This window comes from Diceros bicornis, chromosome 4, assembly GCF_020826845.1.
Source record: "Diceros bicornis minor isolate mBicDic1 chromosome 4, mDicBic1.mat.cur, whole genome shotgun sequence".
In the NCBI taxonomy this organism is placed as follows: Eukaryota; Metazoa; Chordata; class Mammalia; order Perissodactyla; family Rhinocerotidae; genus Diceros; species Diceros bicornis.
In genome coordinates this window covers 20,789,186-20,804,396 of record NC_080743.1, presented here as the reverse complement: position 1 = coordinate 20,804,396, position 15,211 = coordinate 20,789,186, and the positions used below count along the sequence as shown (strand labels likewise).

Here is a 15,211-nt window from a genome sequence, read left to right as displayed (position 1 = left end):
AGTTGAAGTGAAAATGAAAATGATAAATGTTCCTTCCCCACGAAAGAATTACAAAATTATAAAAAATCACTGAGAAGTTACGTGAGTCATTATCTTATTTCACCACATGTACTAATTTTAGATTCTATTAGTTGACTTCCTGCCATAAAAAGCAAGAAATTACCAGTCTCACTTCCTTTCCCACCTTCTAATTTTGTTAGTTATCTCAATCTAATTTTGCCAAGGTTTAAAACATTGACATTTGGTTCTATAATTGTAATTACTGTGGTTGCTGATGATTAGTATGACATTTAGACAGATTTGATGTTCACCACAGGATTTTTTTTCACTGCTTCTCCATTATTAAGTTCTTTATTTTGATTTATACGCCCAGTTGGATCTGCAGGGCACATAGGTTTTCTATTTCTTTTGGTTGTTCGGAGGGACCTGTCTTGTGCCGTTAAATTAAATGCAACTTGGCTGTATAATACTCCGGCTCATACCTTTTTCCCCTAGAACTTTATGGCCATTGCGTAATTGTCTTTTGGCACCGAGTATTATTGTGGAGACATCTGAGGCCAGCCTGATTCTGCCCTCACCTCGGAGGTGACTTGAATTTTATGCATAAAATTTTAATTATTGAAGTTCAAAACCTTCACCAGGATATGGCTTGGTGTAGAAAGCTCATGTTAATTTTTCCTGAAAAAACGGTATCTTCTAACAGGAAAATTCAATTTTTCCTTCATTTTAGCAAAAAGTTTCTGTTTGATATATCTGAATAATTTTTCTGTTTCATTCATTAGTTTCTTAATTCAGGGATGCCAATAGTGGATCACCTTTTTTCTCAATATCAATGACCATCTCTGAATTTTCTTTAATCTCTTTTTCTTTTGCGTTCATTGTAATTATCTCACTGTAGCAAACATCTTTTCTGTATGTTGGTAAGTCTGTGGCTTCAGCCCCACTTGCCACTGTGTATTTCCATTCTTTCTGGTCTGTGGAGATGTTTATCTTGTTTTGAGTGCAATCTATGTCCTTAAGGATACTTCAAAATATATTCTATCATTTCTACGAAATGTTTGGGGAAGGAGTGTGGGAGAAGAAAAAGAGGGTTGCCTGTCTTTCAAGTTCCAGCCTGACCTGAATTCTCTTCTAATTTTTAAAAGCTCTTCTGTGTCTATCTCATTTCTTATTCCTAATGATGTTTATTTATTTAATTATTTTTTTAAATCTTTTTTTTCTTTCCTTTAGACCTCCCAAAAGCTATTTCTTCTTTCTAGGACCATTTTCCTTCTTCTTGAGATACATTTTTAGAAGTTCCTTAGAGAGTATTTGTGGGTAGAAAATTTACCATCATTGTTTCTTCTCTTACAGTGATTGCTGGATCACCTTTGTTCTTCCCTCTATTACTGTGGTGACTAGGATCCTTCAGTGCAATGTCAAGAGTGGTGATAATGGGAACGACAATCAGGGTCCAGTCAGGAAAATAGAAACCATTCTAGGTATTTCAACGGAGAAAATTTAGTAGAAGAAATTGGTTACACAGGTGATAAGAATAGAGAGTCAAAAAGCTGCACTTCATAAACAAAAATAAGTACCAGTTATATTATTACTAAAAAGTTAATAAAACTAGCCAAAAATAAAGACAAATATTAGGATGGTGAAGTGACCCAAAGATGAGCAACAGCAGGGAGCGCTATCAGCCCTAGGACTGGAGGCAAAAAGGAGGAGCTGGGGTTCACAGAGCTCAGGAATTATGGCTACCTGGTGGAACATGGTCATGACAGTGACCAGGAATTGGGACAATGTAGACTCAGGGGATGGTGCAGATCTTAGAGAGAGAGAGAAGGAATGCTCTGATTATACTTTTCTGCTACCCTCCAGTCTTTCACATCACTTGCCACTGGCCAGTCCTATCTGGATGCCAGAGGCTAGGGAGCCTGGGAATCAGAGTCCCCCCTTTACAGTGAAACAGTAGTTTGCCTAGGTATATAACTCTAAGTTAAAAAAATCATTCATAACTTTGAAGATGTTACTTTTCCATTTTTCTGTCTCCTCGCTTCAGAAATTTAGACAATAATCCTGTCTCCTGAAGCTAACTTCCCATGTCTCTTAACTTTTCTCTCATGTTTTTCTATCTCTATCTTTTGAATACTAATTTTGAGAGATTTCCTAGACTCTATCTTCCAGGTCACTAACCTTCTAGTATAATCATATCTAGTCTAAAATTTATTTTCTTTTCATAATTGCTTTTTAAAATCATCTTTATGAAAGTATAAATGTACTCGTATTTCATACGCAAAGTATGAAATGTACTCTTTTTAAGTATACAGTTCAAATTTTTTTTTTTTTTAAGATTTCATAGGGCCCAGCTCAGTGGCATAGTTGTTAAGTTCACACACTCTGCTTTGACAGCCCAGAGTTCACAGGTTCGGATCCCGGACACGGACATACGCACAGCTTATCAAGCCATGCTGCGGCAGGCATCCCATATATAAAGTGGAGGAAGATGGGCATGGGTGTTAGCCCAGGGCCAATCTTCCTCAGCAAAAAAGAGGAAGATTGGCAACAGATGTTAGCTCATGGCTAACCTTCCTCACCAAAAGAAAAAAAATTAAAAAAAGATTTCATAGTTTTTATTTATTTATTTATTTTTGCTGGGAAAGATTTGCCCTAAGCTAACATCTGTTGCCAATCTCCTTTTTTTTTTCCCCTCCCCAAAGCCCCAGTATATAGTTGTATATTCTAGTTGTAAGTCCTTCTATTCTTCTATGTGAGCCGCCACCATGGCATGGCTACTGACAGATGAGCGGTGTGGTTCCGTGCTTGGGAACCAAATCCAGGCCGCCAAAGTGGAGCATGCCAAACTTTAACCACTAGGCCATCAGGGCTGGCTCCAGTTCAATGAGTTTTGACAAATGTATACAATCAAAATGCTTTTTAGATGCAGTCATGTTGCTACTTGTATCAGTAGCTTGTTCCTTTTTATTGGTGAGTAGTATTCCATTGTATGGATATAGTACCATTTGTTGATCCATTCACCTCTTGCTGGACATTTGAATTGTTTTCACTTTGTAACTGTTATAAAGTTGTTGTGAACATTCATGTCTTTGTGTGGACATATGTTTTCATTATCTTGGGTAAATAACTAGAATGGCTAGTTATATGATAAGTGAACGATTAACTTTATGACAAACTGCCAAACTGTTTTCCAAAGTGGTTGTGCCATTTTATATTCCCACCAGCAATGCATGACAGTTACAGTTGCTCTACATCCTTACCAACACTTGGTATTATCAGTGTTTTAAATTTTAGTCATTCTATTGGTGTGTAGTACTATCAAATTATGGTTTTAATTTGCAATTTGCTGATGAATATTGATGTTGAGTATCTTTCAAGGCACTCAGAACTGATATTGCTACTCAAGTTCTGGGACAATGTACTTAAACATTCACTGCATGCTAAGCACTACTCTTCAAGAAAATCTCAGTTTAAGCCTCTGTTCTCTTTGAATTGTGAAAAGATTGCCTCTACTCCCAGGTTTCAGATAATCATATTTTCCACCTAAAATGACATACATTTTAAGTGTGGTAGGCAGAAAACTGTCTTCCCTTGGCCCCAAAGATGTCCATGTCCAAATCCCCAGAACATGTAAATGTGTTACATGGCAAAAGGGAAGTAAGGTTGGAGATGGAATTAAGGTTGCTCCTCTGCTGATCTTAAAATAGGGAAGGCATCCTGGATTACCCAGGTGGGCTCAATATAATCACAAGAGTCTTTAAAAGTGAAAGAAGGAAGCAGAAGAGGAGATCAGAAGGATGCAGCATGAGAAGGACTTGGCCCTAATGTTGCTGGCTTTGAAAATGGAGGAATGGGGTCATGAATCAAGGAAAGTGAGCAGCCTCTAGAAGTTAGAAAAGGCAAGGAAACAGACTCTCCCCTAGAGCCTCTAGAAAGGAATGCAGCCCTGCTGATACCTTGATTTTAACCCAATGAGACTCATTTCTGATGTCAGACTTCCAGAACTGTAAGACAATAAATTTGTGTTGTTTTAAGTCACTAAGTTTGTGGTCATTTGTTACAGTAGCAATAGAAAATTAACATATTAAGGTAATCATTTGCTGTGAGCATTACTAACCCCGAATAATCAGATGACAAACCAACTGGGGTTTCCTCACCAACCCTTTATCCCCATTCCCACTTTCCTTTGGCCATTTCATTAACATCACCATTAAGAGATGGGCAGACACTCTAAACTCAATGAGTCTGGTGTGTTCAGTTTTATGCTATGTTAGCACTGCTTCAAGAGGATAGCTTGATGCTAAGGGTAAGTCTGACTGGGAGATAGGAGTGGTTTCAGTTGCCTATGCTTTCCCCTACTTTCAGCAGCTGCTGTTTCCTGTTTCCTGCTTGTATTCCAGGAAAAAATAAAAATAAGATAGCAAGTGCATTGAGGTTTATGACCACAGTGACATGCTTTTTTTTTTCCCCCACTTATGGTAAGTTAGTTCAGTTTGGGCCAAGTATAAAGCATTTGAAGGGAGATCAATGCAAGCCTTTCACCATGGGAATACAGTATGCACCATGGGAGTACACTCGTGGGTACTAGTTTGCTAGGGCAGCCATAACAAAGTACCACAGACTGGGTGACTTAAACAATAAATTTATTTTCTTACAGTTCTGGAGGCTAGAAATCCAAGATCAAGGTGTCAGCAGAGATGCTTTCTGGTGAGGCCTCTCTCCTTGGCTCGTAGATGGCCGTCTTCCTCTTATGTCTTCACATGGTCTTCCCTTGGTCTGTGTGTTCTCTATGATCCTAATCTCCTCTTCTTGTATGTTCACCAGTCATACTGGATTAGGGCCAATCCATATAACCTCATTTTACCTTAATTATCTCTTTTTAAAGGCCATACCTTCACATACAGTCATTTTCTGAGGTACCAGGGGTTAGGACTTCAACATATGAAATTTGGTGGGACACCAAGCAGAGGGCACACAGGCTATTAAAGACGGTATATAAAAAATGTTCAGGAAAGCTAAAACGAAAGTACTTAACTTCACATCCAATATTTGTGCATAAGAGAAAATTTAAATGGATTTCAAATGATGATAGTTCTGGAGTAAAGATATGCCCAGATTTTTATAATTAGTTATATAAAGAAATGAGAAAGCAGGAATTTATATCAAGCCCTGACAATGATAAAATGAAGCAAGCACTGGTAGAAAAATAGTAAGCACCATGTTATAAAATGCATCAATATTTATGAATGTTTGCAGTAACAATCATAGCAATAAAAAAATGGTAAGCTATTATAAAAATTACCTAAAAAATTATTTCCTGAGGTCAAGGACAACTATAGAAACATACGCTAATCAACCTGGCTAAAACCAGAAGAGATAATGTGAACCCAAAAACGCTTCTGAAGAAACAAGTATAAACGCATAGTGCACTTTTACCACATGAGGATGGGGCTCTTGCAATGTCAATACTTTAAATATGAATATTTTCAACATTATGTTAAGAGTAATTTGGACTGACAGCATGAGGAAGAAGTAGAAACACTTTTTAGAAACTATGGAATGCATCCAGTAGTTTCTCAGTAAACACCCAGTTGGAGTGGACTGGTGGACACTCCTCTTCCTATGGCTCTGTTCTCACTACCAAAAGACCAACCCAAATACATAAAGACTAGGGATCTAGAAGCATCAGTAGTATCTGCAGAAAATAAATCAGGAGAGAAGGGCACCAAATAGAATTCAAGACTCAATAAATTGTTTTAGCCTTTGAAGATACTTTAATTTTGCAGTTACTGATTAATTAAAAAACACAGTTGTTTTCAGCATTTCCTAGCTACAGTAGTGCATAGGAAATTCCATTCTAAACAAAGAAGTAATTAATGAAATAACAACACACCTTAACATTTTACATTGATAGGTTACAGTTTACAAGGTGCTTTCACATACATTATTTCACTTGATTCTTACAACAAGCAGAAAAAACAGTCAGTGGGAAAGAAAAATGATTTTTTTTTTAGGCTTACAATGAGTATTTTCAGGCCAATGGGCAGTCAATACAAGAACATATCAAAAACAAGACAGCAATACCCACAAGCCACAATATCTTTTTTGGTAGGCTGACAGTTTGATATCAATTGGAAATTTAGCATCAGTGAAGGAATCAGAACAGACACGAGGTTCTCATGATATTCAAAGAACTGTAAGAACACTGTAAGAGATAAGGAGAAGAAAGATTCCCTAAAATATCGCCTTACCGAGACTTAAAGCTCGTTATCCCTTCAAAATGTCAAATAAAAAGAATCTTGTCTGACACGTGGAAGTTAGAAGGGACCTTAGGAACTAGGAGAACCGAGGCCAAGGTCATGCTGCCAATGACACACCAGGCCTGAACCTCAGACGTCTTGACTTTCAGTCTAGGGCTCCTTCCTCCACAATGCCATCTCCTTATTATTAACTGAGTTAAAACCTAATTTCTTCTGTTTCGAATAATGCAATCTGAGGTTAAATACTGATTCATTCCATTTATTTCTAATTCAAGTTTTTATCTTGTTCTTGGCTAAATTGTGGCTGAAACTGGGAGTTCTATATGATTTTAAGATATTCTAATTCAGTGTACTTGATTGATCGGAAATAGACTCCTTTGATATATTTGAAAGCTTGCTCGTGTCTTTTAAATGCAGAGTAAAATGGAATGGCTAAATAGCCCTCAAAACCAATGTATGCCTAGGAGTCACTTACCTAGGTAGATTCTACAGCAAGTTGTGCTGGGCAGTAGTAGTTTCATAAAAAAAAAAAACTTTTTCATTACTTTTAAAATTACTTTTTAATTACTGAAAACTAAAATGTAATAATCAAATTGTCATCCCCTTGATTTATTAAAATAATTTTACAATAATATACAACAAAGCTACTATAGAATTTATAGCATACATAAAGAATACAATGATCAGCATGTTCTTGGGTCTAAATGAAATACAAAAAAACTAATTAAAATATTTTATACAAATGATGTTTTAAATTTATTAACATGATCATATATTTTTGTTACATAAAACTTGCTACAGCAAAGTATTTCATATTTTTCTTGCACATTTTAAATATAGGTGGACCAACTGAAATCAGTATCAGCTTTTAAGTGACATAATCATGCAGAAACACTTGACAACTAAAAGAAATACAGATTGATGCAGAGAAAGTCTCAGACAGGCTTTTACAAGGTCTTCAAAGGTTTTACAAAGGTGTGGTACAGATGAAAAGAAGGAGAGTCAGTGACCTACTTGCACCAATAATGAAGCAAATAGAATGCTTATGTACATTAAGATCAGTTTGATTAAAAACAACTCATATGCATGTAAATTGATCATAAAAAAATGAACACAGTTTATTTTCAACTATTTTGGTGTGTTTTTTTAAGATGGGTCACTGACACACAGAGATAAAACCAGATGGGAAAATTTAAAAGAAAGGAAAAAAATATTTAAAAAACTGAGTTAAGCCATAGATTCTCAACAAACACTGAACTAAATGTGCAAAAGTGCTTGAAATTTCCATGACAGCAATGTTGTTAAAAGTCAGTTGGCAAAAAAGTATAAAAAAAACAAACTCAAATACTAAAATTGTATCTGCATGATCATACATTCTGCTTACTGAAAGAAAAGAGGTTAGAAGTTATGACATGTCTAAAAACATCACACCTCAAAATTAAAAAGAAGTAGTGGCAGTTTTATAAACTTTGTCCCTTTCCTCTTGATGAGGCATAGGATGAGAGCCGAGGTCACCACAGGGCCTCTCCCTTAGGCTGACAATATAGTACACCAGAATAATAACCTGGCAACAACTTATTTTGTTCTTAACTGTGACAAAACAAAGTAAAGCAAAACAAACAAAAAACCTTATTTAAATAAGTGTGCGTCTATATTGTTTACAAGAATCAAGCCATTTGCTTGATTTAGCAAAGTATTTGTCCACATTACTGTTCTTTTTAGTTGGTTTCTTTTCCTTTAAAAAGTTTACAATGAGGACTATTTGAGAAACTTAAAAATTTGCCACTTGTATTAGTCATGTTCTATTAAAATACTGGCTAAAACCCTTAAGGAAGAGTTAAGGTTTAGAAATCTTAGAACTCTTCTCTAATACCTACAGAAATGCTGGTACCAAGTGAGAGAATCGGGGTGATGATGATCCATATCATTAGTTTTTCCTGCGAATGAGACATCTGTCACACTGCACAGGCTGGTCACTTAGCTACTCAAGGGGAGAATGATATAAAAGGAGGTGAAAGGAAATAGAATCTCTGATCTATAGGAATCCAAATTGCTGGGTTTAGCTACTCTATATTAGTCTATCCAAATTTATTGCCAGAACAATGAGTTCTAAGAAACTTATTGTTTTAATCTGTATACATTTCCTTGGTGATAAGACATTCTATCTTCAAAAAGTGTCAAGAGTTTTGGCAAAACTGAGTCTGAGCTACTCAAAGTGAAAATAATTATTAGAAAGTATCCTCAAGCCATTGACCAACATAAATATTGGCAAGAACTACTAAAAGCAACACTTATCCTATCCTTCAAATACCACATAACACTGCCCATCTTAAACACCAACAAAATAAAATGAAGCACTGTCTGGAGAAAAACTAATGAAAATGAAAAAGGAAGAAATAGGTGTGGGAGGAGAGGAGAAAGACAAACCAAAGAGAAGCAGGAAAGTGTCTAGTTCTGTGTTACGACACAGACAATACTTGCTTAGCGGTGCCTGGTGACACAGGTGGATGCAGAGTGCACACAAAGATGGCGGCAGTAAAGACCTCACTCAGTCGTTGGAATGAAGGAACTAGGTAACTGCTTCAACAAGGACGGTCTCAGCTCCACCTTATCTCTCAACAGAGTGCAAAGACTGAGTGTGAGCTCTGATGTCATCTTGTTGCTCATCTTCAAAATTCACAAAATTCTTTTGCACATTTTTCTGTTATAGAGACACGGATATCTTCTTCTTCATAGTCATCAAAGTTGCTGGTATCTCCAGAGCCTCTGAACTTTGGTATGAATGGAGCTTCAACCTATAATTGAGATAGAGAGAAAAATAAGTGTGATATTGTGATTTATAATAGGAAATATATATTTGGTCTTCATCCCAGGCACAGAGCTCCTAAAACCCTTGGATTTCCCAAGTGTTGAGAGTGGTAAAAGTGCCCTTTGTTATATTAATGAGGTGACTTTTGGAAAGTCCCTAGGTAACCTAAGGGGTGGGGGTTGGTTGCCAGGGGAACCAACCATGTGATCAGAGGTTGGAACCATCAGTCCCACCTCCTTATCCCCAGGGAGGAGAGAGGGGCTGGAGATTGAGTTCAACCACCAATAGCCAATGATTTAAATGATCATGCCTACACAATGAAGCCTCCATAAAACACAAAAGGATGGGGTTTGGAGAGCTTCCAGGTTGTTGAACACATCTGGATTTGGGGAGAGTGCCATGCGTGGAGAGAGCAGGAAGCTTTGAGCCCCTTCCCACATACATTGCCCTATGCATCTCTTCCATCTGGTAAACCAGTAATCCAGTAAGTAAAGTTTCTCAGTTCTGTGAGCCACTCTAGCAAATTAATCGAACCCCAGGAGGAGTTTGTGGGAACCTCCAATGATACTGGTTAGTCAGGAGCACAGGTGACAGACTGGACTTGGGACTGGTGTCTGAAGTGGTGGTGATGGGGGAGTAGTCTTGTAGCACTGAGCCCTTAACCTATGGGATCTGATGCTGTCTCCAGGCAGATTGTATCAGAATCGAGTTAGGCACTTGGCGGTGTGCAAAAAAACACATGTATTGAAACAAGAAAAACAAAAAACAAATGCCTGCAAGGTTCCAAACATTAAGGGAAATAAATTCCCACTACTACTACACGGTGGCATCTTTAAATGCCCTTAATGCCCTTCTAAATTGCTAGAAGCAGCAGCAAACAGTAGGTTTGCTATTAATCTCAACATTTTCATTCAAGAAACAGTCAAGCCAACACAATATATTAGAGATTTCTAGGATAATTAATTGTTGGTATGAAAGGGCTGGCACTTAAGGTTACAGAACTCCAGTTTTTCCTTTATCCAGTATTTTCTTTATTTCTAAAGCCTTTGTTTTCTATTCCTTTTTCCTTAATTCATTTCTCTTTAGGTTATAAATAACTCTTTGACTTACTTTTAACCTCCTTTTTTAAATTCCCAAGTTTATTTTGTTTAAAATATCTAGGAATCAAAACTTTCTGGGAAGTTGGAAAGAAACATACCTCTTTTAGAATTACAGAATTGTTCAATTCTGAACACCTTTTCCTTTGGATCCTAAAAATAACATGTCTTTCCATTAATTAAAATATGGTCTTTATAAAGATTATGTGCTGTACAGAATACATTTGAGGAATAGATTTTAAAAACTAAAAAAACAATACCAAAACAGCATTTATACTGTTTACAAACAACTATACGTATGGTTCTTTCATTTCTTCCTCAATAAAACAGTGTGAGAGAGGCAGGGCAGGTATCCTTATTCCCATTTTATAGATTATAAAACAGAAAGTTTACCAAATTCACATGACTAATAAGCGGCTAAAGTAGGTTTCAAATTCATGATTCTCCGTTTCCGGTCCAGAGCTCTTTCTAATACCTACGCCAGTGGTCTCCAAAGTGTTTTGACTTATATGCCTTTTAGTAAAACATTTTTGAGTATACATCACCAATATATGTGTAGTTATTCATTTATAAATTACACATGTGACTATACTGTTATACGATATACATAGAAACAAGAAATTTAAAAAGAATAAGGTAAAAAATAAGTAGGAATGGAAAGTCTAATAGCATCTTTTTGTTTGCCAGCTGGTTGCCTGGCAGGCCCTGTTGTTTTTGGCACCATGCAGAAGGATGAGCTAAGCAGACAGTCGCCTCATGCCTAGCCAGGCAGCAATTTAGGATCACCCTATTGGAACAATCATCTCTAGAGAATGACTGTACAGTTTGAGTTGTCCAGACCACTTTCTTCTGGTTCTCGTCTTTCTGCTAGATGCCTTTGGCTATTTTATTGTTCATGAGCACTCAGTCAGAGAACAAAAAAGACTATGAAAGCTATTCACATTTACTATCATTTTTGTACTGCTGTGCACAGTTATAATTGAGATGATATTAAAACAAATGGCTATATTAGAGTACTGAATTTTGCTATTAGTAAATTATCCAGGTATCCCCAAGTCCATTTGTGTTGATAATCAAGATTTGCTGTCGACCAATCTGCCCAATATTACAACCTGTTGATTATAGTGCACTACTTCTTGGCAGATGAGCTATTTACTACCTGGGTTAAGTCAGGCCCTTTGGAAAGCACATGAACTCTAAAGGAGCAGTAGCAGTTCAGTTCGATCCCATTTTAAGAATAATCGTTAAAAATACAATAGGGGCCAGCCCGGTGGCGCAAGCGGTTAAGTGCGCGTGCTCCGCTGCGGCGGCCCGGGGTTCGCTGGTTCGGATCCCGGGCGCGCACAGACGCACTGCTTGGTAAGCCATGCTGTGGCGGCGTCCCATATAAAGTGGAGGAAGATAGGCACAGATGTTAGCCCAGGGCCGTCTTCCTCAGCAAAAAAAGAGGAGGATTGGCGGATGTTAGCTCAGGGCTGATCTCCGCACAAAAAAAAAAAAAAAAAAATACAATAGATGATATGGATAGATTAGTAAATGTTTGCTAAGTAACAGAAAAAATTTTTATTTCTAAATATAAATAAGAAAAGATTCAAAATAGATCATAAATCTTTAAAATACTAATAGAATGAACAAACCTCAGGCAACTCCAATAAATACATCTAAATATAGCATTAATTAACAATAAATATAATAATAAAGATAATATAAACAGTGATCATTACAAAGGGATAAGGATGATTTTATAGAAAAATATAAATTTCTAAAATTGACGTAAGAGGAGGCAGAAACTTGAAAAGACCAATATCCAAAGAAGAATTAGTTTGTTAAAATTTCCAAGGAATAAATACAGTAGTCTCTCCTTATCTGTGGGAGATACCAAGACCCCTAGTGGATGCCTGAAACTGCAGATAGCGCCAAACTCTATACATACAGTGTTTTTCCTGTACATACATACCTATGATAGTTTAACCTACAAATTAGGCATAGTAAGAGATTAACAACAATAATTAATAACAAAATATAAAATATATCTTAGCAACCTCAGCATATGATTTTTTTTTCCTTATTAAGTCGAGAACTTTCACCTTTTCACTTAAAGGAAGCACTTCTCAGCTTCTTTTTGGCATATCTGAATTTCCAGCATCACTGCTCTAGAGCTCTGGGGCCATCATTAAGTAAAATAAGGGTTACTTGAACATAAGCACTGCAATACTGTGACAGTTGATCTGATAACTGAGACGGCTACTAAGTGACTAACGAGCAGGTAGCGTGTATAGCGTGGATCTGCTGGACAACGGGATGATTCACATCCCTGGGCAGGTGAAGCAAGACAGCTAGAGATTTCATCACGCTACTCAGAATGGCCCGCAATTTAGAACTTATGAACTGTTTATTTCTGGAATATCTTCAGATCACAGTTGATCACAGGTAACTGAAACTGTGGAAAGCAAAACCATGGAGAAGGGGGGACTACTGTACAAGATAATTCCTATATTTCTTAAATTTCCCAAAGAATAAAAAACATGGAAATTTTCCAGACTCATTTTATGAATTCACATAATCTCAACTCCAGAAAAACAAAAATTACAGGGAAATAGAACTTAAGACTATGGAAGTAAAAATCTTTAAACAAAATTTTAGCAAATTGATTTCAGGCAGATATTAAAATAATAATACCCCATGATTAAATGGTGTTCACTTCAGGCATGTGAGGATATCTCACTGAAATAATTCATCATACTAATATGTCAAAGATGATAAAATACAGTATACTGCGAATTAAGGATATTTCCTTAACCCGATCAAGAATATTCATCCAAGACACATAGCTAACTTCATATCTGATGATAAAACATGAAAGTATTCTCATTCAAAACAGGAACAAGACAAGACAACTCAACAGCCCTACTGTTTTGAAATATTATTTGAGACATTCTAGCATGCATAATAAAACAAAACGGAAATAAAAGATATAAATATTGAAAAAGAAGAGGCAAATGATACCTCTGCCCCCTGTGATTATCTGTCAATAAAATTCAAGGGAATCACTGAAAAACCTATGGAAATCGATAACAGAATTTAGTAAGGTGGCCAATTACAATATAAGCATAGAGATCATAGGTTTTCCCCTATGTTCTACTACAATGGGAAAGCAAAGACATTCATAATAGCAACCAAAATATAAATTTAAGGAATAACTTTAAGAAAGAAAGTGGACCTGTATGGGGAAGGGGTCCCTAAAACTTTACTGAATGACAGGAAATATTTGAATAAATGTAGAAACATAACATGCTTATTATGAAGAATTCTCAAGATCTTGGTTCTTTTCTACTTAAGAAATAGAAATATATGTTAATATATATTAATACAGTATATATAATACATATATATACAGTATATAAATATACTGTAATCCCAACTAAGAGCCCCAAATACAACATAAATATTTGGAAAGACCAATAAACAGGGGAGTTATTGTTTAATGGGCACAGAGTTTCAGTTTTGTAAGATGAAAAGAGTTCTGGAGATGGATGGTGGTGATGGCTGCACAGCAACATGACTATACTTAATACCATGGAACTGTACACTTACAAATGGTCAAGATAGTAAATTTTCTGTTATGTGTATTTTACCACAATAAAAAACTGGAAAAAATATTGAATTATGTATTCTTTTTCGTGAATATTTATAAGAATTCCACATATTAAATATATAAGTATTTTGAAAATTGAAAAAAAAATACTTTACAAAGCTACATAAATGGTGTACAGTACAAGAATAGATAAAAAGAACTCATGGGCCAGCCCTGGTGGCCAAGTGGTGAAGTTCAGCGCACTTCGCTTCAGCGGCCCGTGTTCGGTTCCCGGGTGTGGCCCTACACCACTCATCTATCAGTGGCCATGCTGTGGTGGCAGCTCACATAAAAAAAATCGAAGAAGACTGGCAACAGATGTTAGCTCAGGGTGAATCTTCCTCAGCAAAAAAAAAAGAACTCATAAAAAATATAGTTCAGAAACAGACTGACGTATACAGCAACTTAGTATTAGTAAAGGTGGAATTTCAAATAAGGGGCCAAATAATTATTATTCAATAAGTACTGAGAGGATAATTGGCTAATTATTAAAACAATGACAACAAAAAGAAGTTGAGATCAAAAAAGCACTCAAAGAAAATATAGATTAAATAAGTCACCCAAACAAAACAGTCAGTAGGTAGTAATTGTGATATAACAGTCGGAAGCTGAGGGGAAAATGCAGGGTTGGAGGAAGTAGATCTTAGATGGTTACTGAAGTCATGGAAATGGACTGCAGTGACGGAGAGCACAGAAAATAGAGTTAATATGTCAAATGTTAACAGAGGTGCTATCTGGATGGTGGGATTACGATGATTTCAAATTTATTTACTTAACATATTACCTGATTATAACTACACGAAACATACCTCAACCAGAAAGAAAAATAGAGCCTGGACCAATCTATGTGATCTTTCTTCACAAAATGGTCTTCCTTCTGCACTGTCTGCCTCAATCCAAATTTTAAGGATAAGAAAACTGATGCTTTAAAGGGTTAAATAATTTGCTCAAGATCACACTGCTAATGGTTGGTTGATCTGGGATTCAGACCAATGTCTACCTAACCCCTGCTCTTTCTTTGCTGCCTTTCGAGGCAAAAATGCTCAAAGCATAAAAGTTAAGCAGATGATATGTAAAACCTATGAAAATTTTATGAAACAATGTATTATTGAGTGGTTTGGGGCTTCATTTTAACAACCACGGTAAAAGGTCTTTAAAGGGGTAATGTGATCCTGGAATTGGGAATTTGAAGAACCTGGAACCAAATATAGGCGTTATTTAGCAGCTGTATGATTATGTTTAAAGCAGTTAACCTTTTTCAGCTGATTTTCTTATCAGAAAAGTGCAGAAAATGGTACCACTGATCGATAGGATTACTTCAAAGATTAAAATGAGAAGTTACAGAGTTACTTATATTAATTATAAAGGACTGCATTGGTGCTAGGAAATGTATAAAAATACGAAAATATGA

General features: G+C 36.2%; 1 protein-coding gene across 2 annotated transcripts in view; it reads right to left on the bottom strand.

Moving 5' to 3' along the window:
* Window positions 1-5,729: 5,729 nt before the first annotated feature.
* PRKACB (protein kinase cAMP-activated catalytic subunit beta) overlaps window positions 5,730-15,211 on the bottom strand; it is a 124,570-nt gene continuing 115,088 nt past the window's right edge. For both annotated transcript variants that reach the window (XM_058538390.1, XM_058538389.1), the window contains exon 10: window positions 5,730-9,055. In XM_058538390.1, coding sequence (XP_058394373.1) covers window positions 8,930-9,055 — 126 coding nt within the window. In that variant the 3' untranslated portion in view covers window positions 5,730-8,929. The remainder of the gene's footprint in view (window positions 9,056-15,211) is intronic.